The sequence below is a fragment of the Pelodiscus sinensis genome, chromosome 7 (assembly GCF_052426305.1).
Source record: "Pelodiscus sinensis isolate ZL-2025 chromosome 7, ASM5242630v1, whole genome shotgun sequence".
In the NCBI taxonomy this organism is placed as follows: domain Eukaryota; kingdom Metazoa; phylum Chordata; order Testudines; family Trionychidae; genus Pelodiscus; species Pelodiscus sinensis.
This window is the reverse complement of record NC_143058.1, coordinates 47,437,523-47,450,679: the sequence shown is the minus strand read 5'-3', so window position 1 is coordinate 47,450,679 and position 13,157 is coordinate 47,437,523. Positions and strand designations below refer to the sequence as shown.

Here is a 13,157-nt window from a genome sequence, read left to right as displayed (position 1 = left end):
CCCCTATACCACTAGATACAAATTCACTAAACTTACCAAGACACATAGTTGAATGTGTTTGATAAGAATCCTTGTATAGCCAAATGCCAAAGAATCTGCTGGGAAAATATCTAGAAACTGGCAAAATTTCCTAGGTATACTCAAGCACATTAGGACCAGCAGCTGGGGCTGGCAGGACTGAGAGCACAGCCCTGACCAGAGCTAGGAGCGCAGCCTATGCTGAGGCTGATGGCAATGGGGCTGGCAGTGGGGAGTACAGCCCCGGACAGGGCCAGGAGCCGAGCCCAGTGTCCAGGGCTGGCACTCAGGAGTAGGACTGACAGCCAGGAGGGGAGCCTTGACCTCTCCTAGTCCAGCCTTGACCTCTCCCTGGTTTGGAACCACTGAGGTCACAAGGGTGGCAGACCAGGGAGGTCCTACCTGTAATATGTAACTCTGAGCAAGATGCCAGAATCCAGAAATATTATTCACAAGCCAACCTGGTGACTTGGGGATAGAGCCACAAAGGGGATTTTGACATTACAAAATTGAACCAGACTTTAGGTGCCTAATGGAATCCATAGCCGAGACACCTAGGCTGCCTGTATCAGGGGTGGGCAATAATTTTTGACAGGGGGCCACTCCAAGATTTTGGAAAGTGGTCAAGGGCCACACACTTCCAGGAATATTATTGGAGGAGATGCGGGGTCTGGGATGGAGGTTGGGTGCAGAAGGGAGCTTGGAGTAAGGGATTGGGGTTCAGGAGGGACAATAGGCTCTGGGAGGGAGTTTGGGTGAAGGAGGCAGTTGTGACCTAGGACATGGGACTGGAATGCAAGATTTTGGGATGTGACCTAGGGTAGAAGATTATTGTGATCTGGGGCAGGTGATTGTGGTGCCAGATCTGGGAGGGAGTATGAGTGCAGAAGGGAGCAGAGGGTTTGGGCTCGTGGAGGGGGGCAGAGGGTTGGAGAAGGAAGGGGATGGGGTGCCAGAGGCATCCTCTGGCTGGGAGGCGTTTACAAGCGGACGCCTGAAGCAGATTGTCTGCTGTAGGATGCTTGCTGCCCTAGTGGTTCCACTCCAGACATGAGAGGGAGGGGTAAGGGCAGGGAGAGGGGGTTGAGGAAGTAGGGAGGGAGAAGACTTCCCACAGTGCCCCTGCTCCCAGGAAAAATTCTGAGCTCCTGTTGACCAGAAAGTGAGAGATTGGCCAATAGGAGCTAAGAGATTTTAGGGGGGGGGGGGGGAGGTACAGCATGAGAAGTCTCCCTCCTCGATCCCCAGCCATCCAGAATGGAGAACAGCTGGCTTTTTAAAGCATGAGCTGTTATCTGCCTAAGGGTTCTGGCGAAGTGGCCACAGGCTGGATCTGGCCTGTTAGCAGCCTCTTGTCCATCTCTGGCCTATACATTGGTTGGGGTATCAGGACTTAGTTGGCTATGCACATGTCCACTTGCAGATTTTTAGGTAGCCAGGTGACTATCAGTGGAAACACAGATGCCTGCAGAATAGGTAGCAGCTGGTGGGTGTGTTGGGGATCTGAATTTTGGACATAGCCATTTAAAAGGGCTATTAGTTGCCGAAATACCTCTGTGGATCTAACCTTTGGTGTGCTGAACAGCCTTGAACAGGGAATGATGCCAATCATGTAATTACAATCCTGACCAGCAGGAGTCAATATACTTTGTTCTGGACCTGCAGGAAATTTTTAAGGAGTAACAATGAGATGAACATTTATATCTGTTTTGGACTCAAGAAGGATAGTGACTACGACATGGTACTATGTATAAAATATGCCAGTAAAAAAGAGAAGATGGGAAGTGCCCCTTTTCTCTTTCTTTCCTTCTCCCTCTAGTTGGGGATGGTTTTCCTCACTGACTGTGGTCCTGTCCTGTGGCTCACATTAGGTGTCTGCAGCTATTAGTGCAAAAATGAAACTGGGCCTGCACATCAGATTGCTTTATAATTCTGGAATGGGTATTCTTTGTGGTCAGTTTTATGCATTTTACAGGGAGACCTGTCAGTAGAATGACAGCCACGTTATGTCTGGGCCTGACTAGCAAGCTGTCCTCTTGCCAATAGCTGCTCCAGCCCTGACTCCTCTATAGCAACAAAAGTTGTTTTTCCATGACTGTAAATCCGTCTCAAGAGGCAATTGGTAAAACTCCTCAAGAGGCAGTAGCTAGGTTGACAGACAATTTTCTCCATTGACCTAGCTGCATCTACAGTGGGAGTTAGTGACCTAACTACATTGCACAGGATCTGAAATTTCTCATAGACTTGACTGTAATGTAGCTAGGTCAACCTAAATGTTAGGTGTAGACCAGGTGATGGCCCTCTAACTAGACCACTCTTTTGGTCTAGGGAGGGAAAGACTTTTAAATCCTACCAAAAACAGGCCCATGACTTTATATCTTAGGCTCCCAACTGCAGACCTTATGGTGTCCAAATTAATTTCAGGACTTTCAATAGTCTTTATCCCTTTTATACCAGGGCTTTTCATGCCACCTTCTCTGGTGGTTTCCAGGGAAACCCAGCATCTGCCTCTTCTCTGGATTCCAGCAAAAGGACCATGTAGTAAACAGGCAAGGTCTCTCTATTTATATCCACCTTTTTATCTTCAGGGGCTTCTTTCTAGCTCAACCCATCAGCAGGCCTTTCTCATAGCTTCCCGGAGCCACTGTGAACCAGGATCCATAGCCTCTCTAGGTTCACCCTTGTCCTGGGGTTGGAGAGATCTCTCAGGAGTCCTCTTAAACATCCCACCTGAAGATATAGTTACACCAAATTCTGCATTCCTCATGCTTGACCTTCTATTCCTCTCTTGAACACTTTCTAGGGTCTCTAAGGAAGTCCATTTAATCAGGGCTTGTAACTGGAGCCTGTTCCATGTCTTTCCTTACCTTTCACCAGACCTTCTTCTGAAGAGAGGATCCCAAGGTCTAATCTCCCTCCTTTTTATAGTAGCTGTCCAGCTTCTCTGCAACTGGGTCTCATCCTAAATTGATCTTAGCTCATCCTCCCCAGCTCTTCTTAACCCTGAAAGTGCTAATACGGGGTTTACACCCCACCATACAGCCCAATCTCCTTTTGGGGTCTATGTGAAATGTCACTTGTTTCTATTGTTCTTGTTTTTTAAATATGGAAACTTAGGAGGATCCTTCCATATTGTTTGAGACTATTGTTATGGAGGAGTATCAGATTCTGAACAGTACAGTTGTCCTACTTACACCCTGAATGCATTGAAACTTTTCCTGGAAGATTAATTTTGAACAAAATATATTACTCATTTACTTTTAAAAATTTATATTCATGGAATAGTGGTGTTTATAGGGAGGATTTTAGTGTAGTATTTTTATCTAGAGGATAAAATCAGTTAATCAATATGCCTTTCTCCTCCCATACATAGTTAGAATACCCCAAGATAATATTCCTAGCAACATTTATTTAAAAGCAATCCAGACAAGATAACTATGTGTTTATAACAGATCATGCTGGTAACTGTGTATTTATAGTAGAGTGTATGGGTATATAACAAGAACTACAATGTATTGAATATAACAATTATTCTTGGACATGCGGAATAAGACTACATTTTTAGCTAATGAAATCTTCAGAGAGTATGATGGTATCCGGGAGGTTCTAAAATAGATTTTGTCCATCAGTTTATATGTGTCTTAGCTGGCACAAGCTAAAGAACATGTCTAGGTAACTATGTGAAAATGACAAACTATCAAATAAAAGATATTTCTCTCCCAATGTTAAATTTAAATTTGTTTCTAAACAGACCTTGAAATATTAAGGGATGAACCTATCTCCGCTCTCTAGATTGTGGATGAAGTATGTGCTGGGATCTGTATGGCCAGTATCTGCAGCAGGAGAAGCCACCTGGACAGAAAGTGGAATTTACCTAACCTGCAAAGAGAAACATAAAACCAGGCATATTGGGGGATGTAATAATTCAACCCCCATCCTCTCCTCTATGCTTAAAATTATCTTTGAGAAGATGCAGTGACAGGAACAGGCACAATGGAGTCCAGGAGGAATAAAAGCAGGGATCTCAAACTCAATTTACCTTAGGGCCAGTTCCAGGCCTCAGATTCTCCTATCGGGCCAGTGGGCACACCCCTCTGGCAGGGGTGGGGGAGAGGGCATCTCTGTGCACCATAGAATCATAGAATACTAGGAATGGAAGGGACCTCAAGAGGTCATCGAATCTAGTCCCCTGCCCTCATGGCAGGACCAAATATTGTCTAGACCATCCCTGATAGACATTTATCTAACCTACTCTTAAATATCTCCACAGATGGGGATTCCACAACCTTCCTGGGCAATTTATTCCAGTGTTTGACTACCCTGACAGTTAGGAACTTTTCCCTAATGTCTAATCTAAACCTCCCTTGCTGCAGTTTCCCTACTTCTCCGTGCATCTCCTGGACCCACCTGATGGACCATGCAGTCCCCGCTCCCACATGCCCTGGCCCGCTGCAGCCCCAGGCATCTCCCCAGGGCTCCCACTGCCAGCACCCGAGAGCAGTGGGACTAGAGCAACTTCCAGCTACTAGCTCCTCCCTGCGGACAGCGCATCTCTGTGGTGTGGGGGAAGGTTTGTGCAAAGCCATCCTATCCACAGCGTGGTTCAGAGTGGCCACCCGAGTCCCCATGCTTTAGAGTAGCCACCACAGGGCTTCCCAGCCATCCTATGAATGGGATGCTTCCCTTTACTCAGGTCAGCCCGCAGTGCCCTTGGTAGGCTGGCCTCTGGTGTCCCTGGCCTCTGTTTGTCAGAGGCTGGAGAGGGATGGCAGGAGACAAATCGCTTGATCATTGTCTTTGGTCCACTCTCTCTGGAGCACCTGGTGCTGGTCACTGTCGGCAGACTGGCTACTGGGCTAGATGGACCTTTGGTCTGACCCAATACGGCCGTTCTTATGTTCTAGGCTGGCGCGGCAGCAGGGGCAGGTCCACTTGCACTCATTGTGGCAGCAGAAGTTGAAAGAAAGAGGAGCAATGCATCAGCTTCTACTCTGGCACTGAGTGCCGGGATGGGGGCAATCCTAGCTCTTGTCTTGTGCTAGGCCTCCCAGTAATCCCTGAGGCCACGTCCCTTGAGGGACGGGGTTTGAGGGAAGGGGTGCAATGGGAGAAGAGGGCAGAGCAGAGGCAGGAAGAGGAGGGGTGAGGAAGGATCTGGGATTGGGGGAAGGGTACAGACACTCCCCTAGGCCTCAGGGACTCACAGCCTGGTAGCTGCACGTGGGCCAGATTGTGGGGGCTGCATATGTCCTGTGCCATGAGTTTGAGACCTCTGAATAAGAGATGATCCAGAAGCCCAAACCAGCTGTTGATCCAGCCTCAGCCAAAGCATCTGCACTAGTTGGGTCATTAAAGCAAGTATGACAGACAGTGAGGATGTTACATCTTGGCTCCCAGCGTGGGCCAGTAGCCAGGTCCATAATAACTGGGCTGGGTCAGGGTTTGATCTTCTGCTGTTCATGAGGCACAGCTTGCTCTACTCATGTGGTCTGGAACCTGATTACCTATATTTCCACTCTGCCAAATACATGCCTGTTTCATTGACATTGCCACCTTTTCAGTCTCCCAGAATAAATTACTTCAGTTCTTCCAGTCAATTATTATACCCCCGAATTAAATCTGTGTGTCATTTTTACCCAATCATCAACCAATCCTTTCCCCCAACGCACTCCACTACAGGTTGGACCTCCATGGTCCAGTAACCTTGGGACCTGACCTGTCCAAACAAGGGAATTTGCCAGACCAGGGGCACCCGCAGACTTCACTTCTGGCCCCAGCCGGACCCCACTGTCTTCAGCCCGCTGTGCTGCCAACCCTGGCTGGACCCCTCAGCCCTGGGACTCCCAACTGCAGCGCTCCCTGCGGCACCTGAGCCCCCTGCTGCAGGGCTCCCTGCACTGCCTGAGCCCCTGCCGTACGCCTGGCTGTATCGCTGGTAGCTCGTGCAGAGCTGCTCCCTGTAGCAATGTGCTACCAGTAGTTCTCCCTAAGTAGAACATCGCTCCAGGGAGCAGCTCTGTACAAGCCACCAGAGCTCCCTGTGCCACCTGAGGCCTCTTCTGCAGGACTCCTAGCCATGCCGCAGGATTCCATGCACTGCCTGAGTCCCTCCTACAGGACTACTGGCCGTGCCACTGTAGCTCCCTGCATTGGCATGAGATTACGTACGCCATCAGAGCCCCCTACTGCAGGGCTCCTGACCGCATTGTGGGATTCCCTGCGCCACCTGAGCTCTCTGGTTGCCTGAGCCTCCTGCCCACCACTGGCCTCTCTGCCCCTGGGCTCTCTGGTCCAGGAAGATCTGTGGTCCTGGTGGACCAGAGAGTCTTGGTTTAGAGAGGTACAACCTGTACTGCCAACTCCAAATGTTTAAAAATCATGAGTCAGTCTCCCCAAAATCATGAGATTGTCTTAAAAGTCACATAGTTTAAAAAATGAACATAACATTTTCTTTTTCTTTTTTCTTCTTTTTTTTTTTAATGTGCTGTCTGGGCTTTTGGGATTCTCTGGAGGTCATGCTTTAAAGCTTTTTTTCTGCAACCACGAGGGCTAGATTTTTTTTTTAATGAAAGAGGATGATTTCTCCTAATCATAAGATTCCAGTGTCCAAGTACTTAAAAATACAACCAAACAGACAAATATGTTGAGGCGTGTGATAAAATCATGAAACTTGTCAACGTGGTTCTCATACTGCCCAAAGAAGTCAGTCATGGCCTGCAGAAAGTGGTGGGGTGGGAGTCCAGGACTCAGCCTCTGCTGCTGTTGTCCTCCCTGTTCCCCTTTCCTGGATGAGCAAAAAAGCTTCCAGCTCCTTCTCTTGCACTTGGCCCTTTGCTCTTTGCTCCCTCCCACCTAGTGTGTAAGGAGTGGTAGCTCAGAAGCTTCTGTATTCATCACTTCCCTTCCTCTCTTGCAGCTCTAGATGCTTCCTGTCTGTTCCTCTCACTTCCTAGGGAAAAACAACAACAAAAAACTAGTAATGATTGAACTGCTTTGCTCACTCCTATCCTGTCATCCAAGCTTCCTTCTGCTGGGTTCATAGCCTCTGTGAACCATCTGCCCATCTAGTGCTCCAACCTTTACTTATTTGTGTGTGTGTGAAATTATCTTGACATTTTCATCATGTTACACACCACAATTCTTTGCTATATCATTTCTATTAACATTCTATTTGGAATCTCTGTTGCTAATGCTGTCCCAATTTGTGTAGAATTCTTTGTGACAAAGGATGTGATTCTGTTAAAAATAAAAAAAAGAAGCAGAAATGTGCCCTGTCAGAAGGGATTAGATAATAATGGGTAGTGAAAATTCCATTTGAGAAAGGTTGTTTTCCAGGGTGACACTTGTGTCATTTCAGATATTTCCATTTTATCATCTCTATCTGTAAAACTATCTTGTGCTCCAAAAATCAAATTAAAAAATTCAAACCCAACACAATGAGCAGTTTTAAAAATTACTGTTTTAACCACACAAACCTTGCAGTCCATGAAAATAACAAATGCAACAACATGGGTATGTATTTAGAATCTATCTTCTTTGTTTAACCTACTGCAAATATGTTTGCTTAAGTGCAATAGGATTTAATAGTCAAACTTTGCAATCCAGAGTTTCACATAAAATGTATAACAGACAACCCAGATGGCAAATGCTGATATGTAAATCTAAAACATGAAATTTTCACTGGGAGGGCGGAGGGCAGATGGTGGTTTAATGTGAATTGTTTAACATTTATGCTTATCTTATTAAAACTGCCTTTATAAGTCCAAAGCTGTATAAGCTAGTAGTGTGGTTTGGAGAAGACTCTGGAATAGCATATCACTAAATGGACAAAAAAAGCAAACACAGGCTGTGTCTAGACTACATGCCTCTGTCGGCTGTTAGTCCGCTCAGCGCGCTAGTCTGGACGCTCCCCTGCCGACATCAAACCCCTTTGTCGGCAGCCCCATTATTCCTCGCGGATGAGGTTTACCGGGGCTGCCGACAAAGGGCTTTGATGTCGGCAGGGGAGCATCCAGACTAGCGCGCTGAGCGGACAAACAGCCGATTAGCTGTTTGTCGACTCAGCGCGGCAGCCATGTAAATTTAAATGAAGCCGCGATCATTTAAATCGCGGCTTCATTTGACTTTGCCAAAACAACAAATCTACATAGCTCCGTTGACGGAGCCATGTAGTTTAGACGTACCCACAGAGTGGAAGGCACCATTTTCTGCATGGACTATGGAAAAAAAAGCAGGTCCATGACTCATTGGAGAGGCGATTCTTCCTTCATTTACCGATAGGAAAAAGAAGAGCCCCCAATTTAGCTTGATTTTCACACTGCTCTGTTTGAATCATGAAATACTTGAACTGTGATACTAAGGGATGAGGCATAGGCAGTGAATAACCTAGGCTACATCTACACTGCAGGCTTCTTGCGCAAGAACTGTTTTACACAAGAGTTCTTGTGGAAAAGGTCTTGAGCAAGAGTGCGTCTACACTGCCATGTGCTTTTGCGCAAGAGATGTGCTTTTGCACAAGAGTGTCCATGGCAGTGTGGATGCTTTTTTGTGCAAGAAAGCTCTGGTGGCCATTTTAGCCATAAGGGTTTCTTGCACAAGAAACCCCCTATTGCCCATCCACACTGCCTTCTTGCGCAAGAGCTTTCGTGCAAGAGGGCTTATTCCTTGTGGGGAGAGGAATAACTCTTGTGCAAGAAGCCCTCTTTTCCGATGCTTTACTGTAAATTCACAGCTGTTCTTCCGCAAAAAGTCTGCAGTGTAGACGTAGCCCCAATGTATAGTATTTTCCCTTAAAGCATATTTTTGAGGTGTACCCTTAAAATCAGTGGGAGTTTGGCCATTGACTTCAATGAAGCAGGAGTGAACTATTTAGCCTAAACTAGGGAAAAATATCCTTGATGCAAAACTAGTTCAGCTAACAGATTATTTTCCTAATACAAAGTACTGAAACGGCCTAGCTTCTTCCTTCGGCATTCCTCTTTTTAGCTTTTGCCATAACAATGATATCCTCTGACATGATGCAAGAGCTTACACAACCGAGGAGAGAACAAACGGCCATTTGTGAAGTAAGTCACATGATGAATCATTAGAGCCCTTACAGTAAATGCCTTCTATATTAAGGATGTGGTAAGCAAGGCTGTGAAAAGCAGTAGTGACGTATGTATACATGTACCATTTATAAATATGCTATGGAATTCTTATTGTATTTAAGTTGGTTTGGACATTAGTGTACACTTGCTGTTCACATCAGTACTTCTTGGACTTCCTGGCTTAACATCACACATACGAGTTTGTAGAAAATATATGTATGTTAGAAAATAACTGATTAAGAATCAGATACAAATATTAAAACAGCTATTTAAAAAAATAGCTTTAAATTATTTTAGAGTAGACTATGTTAGGGGTTTCTTATATTTTGACTTGATGCTTTGGAATAATGTCCAAAATTTTGTACATTTTTCTGATAATGACAAAAGTGCTAAAGCGACTGGTTTATAATGTTAAAATACAAATAGCATATTTAAAACATTATATTTATGTAAATATCTTATTAGTGGGAGATTGACATCTCTCATAATATCTTAAGTAAAACATGACCCTCCCCAGTGAATAGAGTTTGTTTACATTTTAAGTCATGGTAAAAATAATTATCTTAGTTTATAGCAGCTTTCATGTCAATGAACTCCAACACCCTTTTCTGTTACAGACTACATAGAATTAACTTGGACTATTGAAGCACCTGAAGCACTTGTCCAAAAAATAGGAGCACTGGACATCTGCTGTTATGCTAGTGCATTCCTTCTAAATGATTCAAAAGAAAAATATTGCTTATTGAGATGCCAAGTACTGATCTAGACCAGCATTGCTTATTTTGAGATTAGAAGCCCACAGCCTGAGGTGGCACAGCTGATGTTTTAAGACAGTGATTTTCAACCTGTGGTCCAAGCCCCCTGGGGATGTGTGTGTAAGGGTCTGTAAGGGTCTATGAAAGGCGACTATGAAAATAAAGACTCAGATCCCAGAAAAGACTTTCCATTTTTCTGATCAAGCAAAACTATGTGAATACCCATACCTACAGATCAAAATCTAGGAGCATTGTTACCAGAAAAGTTCATAGTTTAGTGCCCTTTTTCATACTGTATCAAATGTTGTGCCAAAAGCATGCAACATGTATAGCTGAATTCTGTTCTCTAAGTTTTCAGTCTAAGGGTGTATCTACACTACACCCAGAGCTTGAAATGAGCTATGCAAACTGCGTAGCTTATTTCGAGTTAATTTCAAAATAGCTTATTTTGAAATTTGGTGCTGTCTACACAGCACTTATTTTGAAATAAATCACTATTCCGAAATGTCCCTTACTCCTCGTGGAATGAGGTTCCACGGGCACAAGACATGGAATAGCTAACAGCACTGCAGCGCAGATGTAGCCTAAGCCCCTTATGGTAGAAGTTCATAGATCACAGGTTGAATTTCCAAAGGGATCTGCACATCTGTTTGAAAATGTTACGGGTCCACAAATAAAAAAGGTTGAAAAACACTGATTTAGGAGCTGCCTTTTCATATTCAAGCCATTGGTTTCTCCTTTAAAGAGAACAAGCTAATACCTCCCAATTTCTCTTTCCTGATCAGTTTTGTTGTTGAAATTTAAACTGAAACTGAGTAAGAGTTCCCCGCTGGCCCTGGGCTCCACTCTGCCTTACAGTCTCTGAAATGCACAAGAGCCCTTGGTGGGGCTCTTGTACATTTCAAAGGCAGAACGCAGCACGGAACTTCCACCTTCCAAATGTAGCAACAGCCGGGCAGGGCTCTTGCTACATTTCAAAGAGGAAGCGTCCTTATCGACTAATTGAAGAATTTCCATCAACTATTCAATTAGTTGATTAATCTCATTTTAACATCCCTAGCTGCTGCAGCTCCAGCAAGAAGGGGTGCATATCCCCTGGCTGGGGCAGATCCTGGTTCGTCTGCCCCCTGCACTCCCCAGCCAGAGTGAAGAATGCAGCAAACTACACTTTCCCCTGGCTTCCTGAAAGGGGAATAGAGAGCAACATCCACAAACAAATGGGGAGGAGGAGGTGGAGCTTCAGTTCCCCTGCCTTCTCTAAACGGTGCCTGGGAGGTAGGAGTTTGGGGCTAGGGCAGTCCTGCATGGGGGGTGGATTGTGTGTGCCCCCTTTTTACCTGCTTTGTGATTCAGTCTCTTTTCTGTATGGTTTATTAAAAGCAATCCCATTTCAGGCACATCCTGTTTTTCCTGGCACAACCAAACCCTTCTCTTGGTTTAAGTTATGAGAAGAGGAAGCTGCATACCAAATTTAGTGGTCTTAGCTCTTACCATTTAGGAGGAGTTCTTGAACAGAAAGTTGCACAGACCACCAAACAAACTCATATATACTGTAGATATATAGATAGTGGTTAATTTTCATTATTCAGTATATGAAAAATGTATGTAATAATTACAGAAAGAATTCACCCAATTGATATTAAGTCACATGTGTCTTAATTCTCCTCTGTCATCATACTTTCTAATAGCTAATTAAGAAGGAAAGTTTTGTATGCCCTTTTGTCTAGCTGACAAATGACCACAGCTTGCAAATTGTATTCCTTACAATAACCAATTGTAATGTGTTGATTGTTGATGCTCTTTATGGGAAAACATTTTGTGTGTGTGCATATGTGCGCACGTGCATATGCTTGATACAAACCAGCTTATTCACATGTCCAATATAAAACTGAAAGCTGTTTTAGAAAGAATAAAATCCAGGGTTAGAATTAGAAGTAAATGTATATTTTGCTTAGGTAGTTTGGTAGGACTGAAAGAACAAACCTCAGACAGTTACATGAGTTTATCTATTTAGTACAAGATGATTACGCTTTATTATTTTAAACCCAATTTTTCTGTAGAGGAGGCTTTCTTTTAAAAATTACTTTCTTTCCTATTCACAGGACATGAACTTGATTGACATTCTTTGGAGGCAAGATATAGATCTTGGAGCAAGACGTGAAGTTTTTGATTTTAGTCAAAGACAGAAGGAGTATGAACTTGAAAAGCAAAAGAAACTTGAAAAGGAGAGACAAGAACAGCTCCAAAAAGAGCAAGAAAAAGCTTTTCTGGCTCAACTACAGCTGGATGAAGAAACAGGTGAATTTGTTCCCATTCAGCCTGCCCAGCAGATTGAGTCAGAAAACACAGGCACACCACCCAATTTTTCACAGGTAAAAACCAGTAACTTTTATCTTATGCTGATATATATCATGTATATGGCTGTGTCTACACTGGCAAGTTATTCCGGAAAATCAGCCGCTTTTCTGGAAAAACTTGCTGTCTACACTGGCTGCTTGATTTTCCGGAAAAGCACTGATGATCTAATCATCAGTGCTTTTCCGGAAAAACTATGCTGCTCCCGTTTAGGCAAAAGTCTTTTTCCGGAAAACTGTTCCGGAAAAGGGCCAGTGTAGACAGCACAATAGTGTTTTCCGCAAAAAAGCCCCGATCGTGAAAATGACGATTGGGGCTTTTTTGCAGAAAAGCGCGTCTAGATTGGCCACGGACGCTTTTCTGGAAAAAGTGCTTTTCTGGAAAAGCGTCCTGCCAATCTAGACGCGCTTTTCCGGAAATGCTTTTAACGGAAAACTTTTCCGTTAAAAGCATTTTTGGAAAATCATGTTAGTGTAGACGTAGCCTATGTGTCTTCATTTCTGCTTCTTCTGAATAAGGTGATAAAGCTGCTCTTAGTTTGTATTTGTAGGAGAGGAATCTTCATTCACCCAAAAATAAACTAATACATGTTTTCAATCTTTCCTATGTAGACTACACATATTTCAAAACCTGCAGCAGATGCCTTGTCCTTTGATGACTGTATGCAGCTTTTGGCAGAAACATTCTCATTTGTAGATGATAATGAGGTAAAATACCAACCTAATTCTTAGTATGTTGGGGTTTTTTTTGAGGGGGGAGCTTGAAGGAGGGAAGAAAAGGAGGATATCATCATGTCTGCTCTTAGACAACTTATTTGCTGTTTTCAATTTTTTTTATTATTAGGATTAGTCTTTTTATGAGAGAGTTTCAGATTATTGTACTATATATTAGGCAACATACAATTATTTATATGTATCTAATATGGTTTCAAAGGGTTCCT

General features: G+C 44.0%; 1 protein-coding gene across 1 annotated transcript in view; it reads left to right on the top strand.

Annotated features, from left to right (window-relative positions):
- NFE2L2 (NFE2 like bZIP transcription factor 2) overlaps window positions 1-13,157 on the top strand; it is a 45,741-nt gene that overhangs the window by 28,005 nt on the left and 4,579 nt on the right. Inside the window, 2 exon segments of the mRNA NM_001317051.1 lie at window positions 11,965-12,234; window positions 12,829-12,924. Of these exon segments, the coding sequence (NP_001303980.1) occupies window positions 11,965-12,234; window positions 12,829-12,924 (366 nt within the window).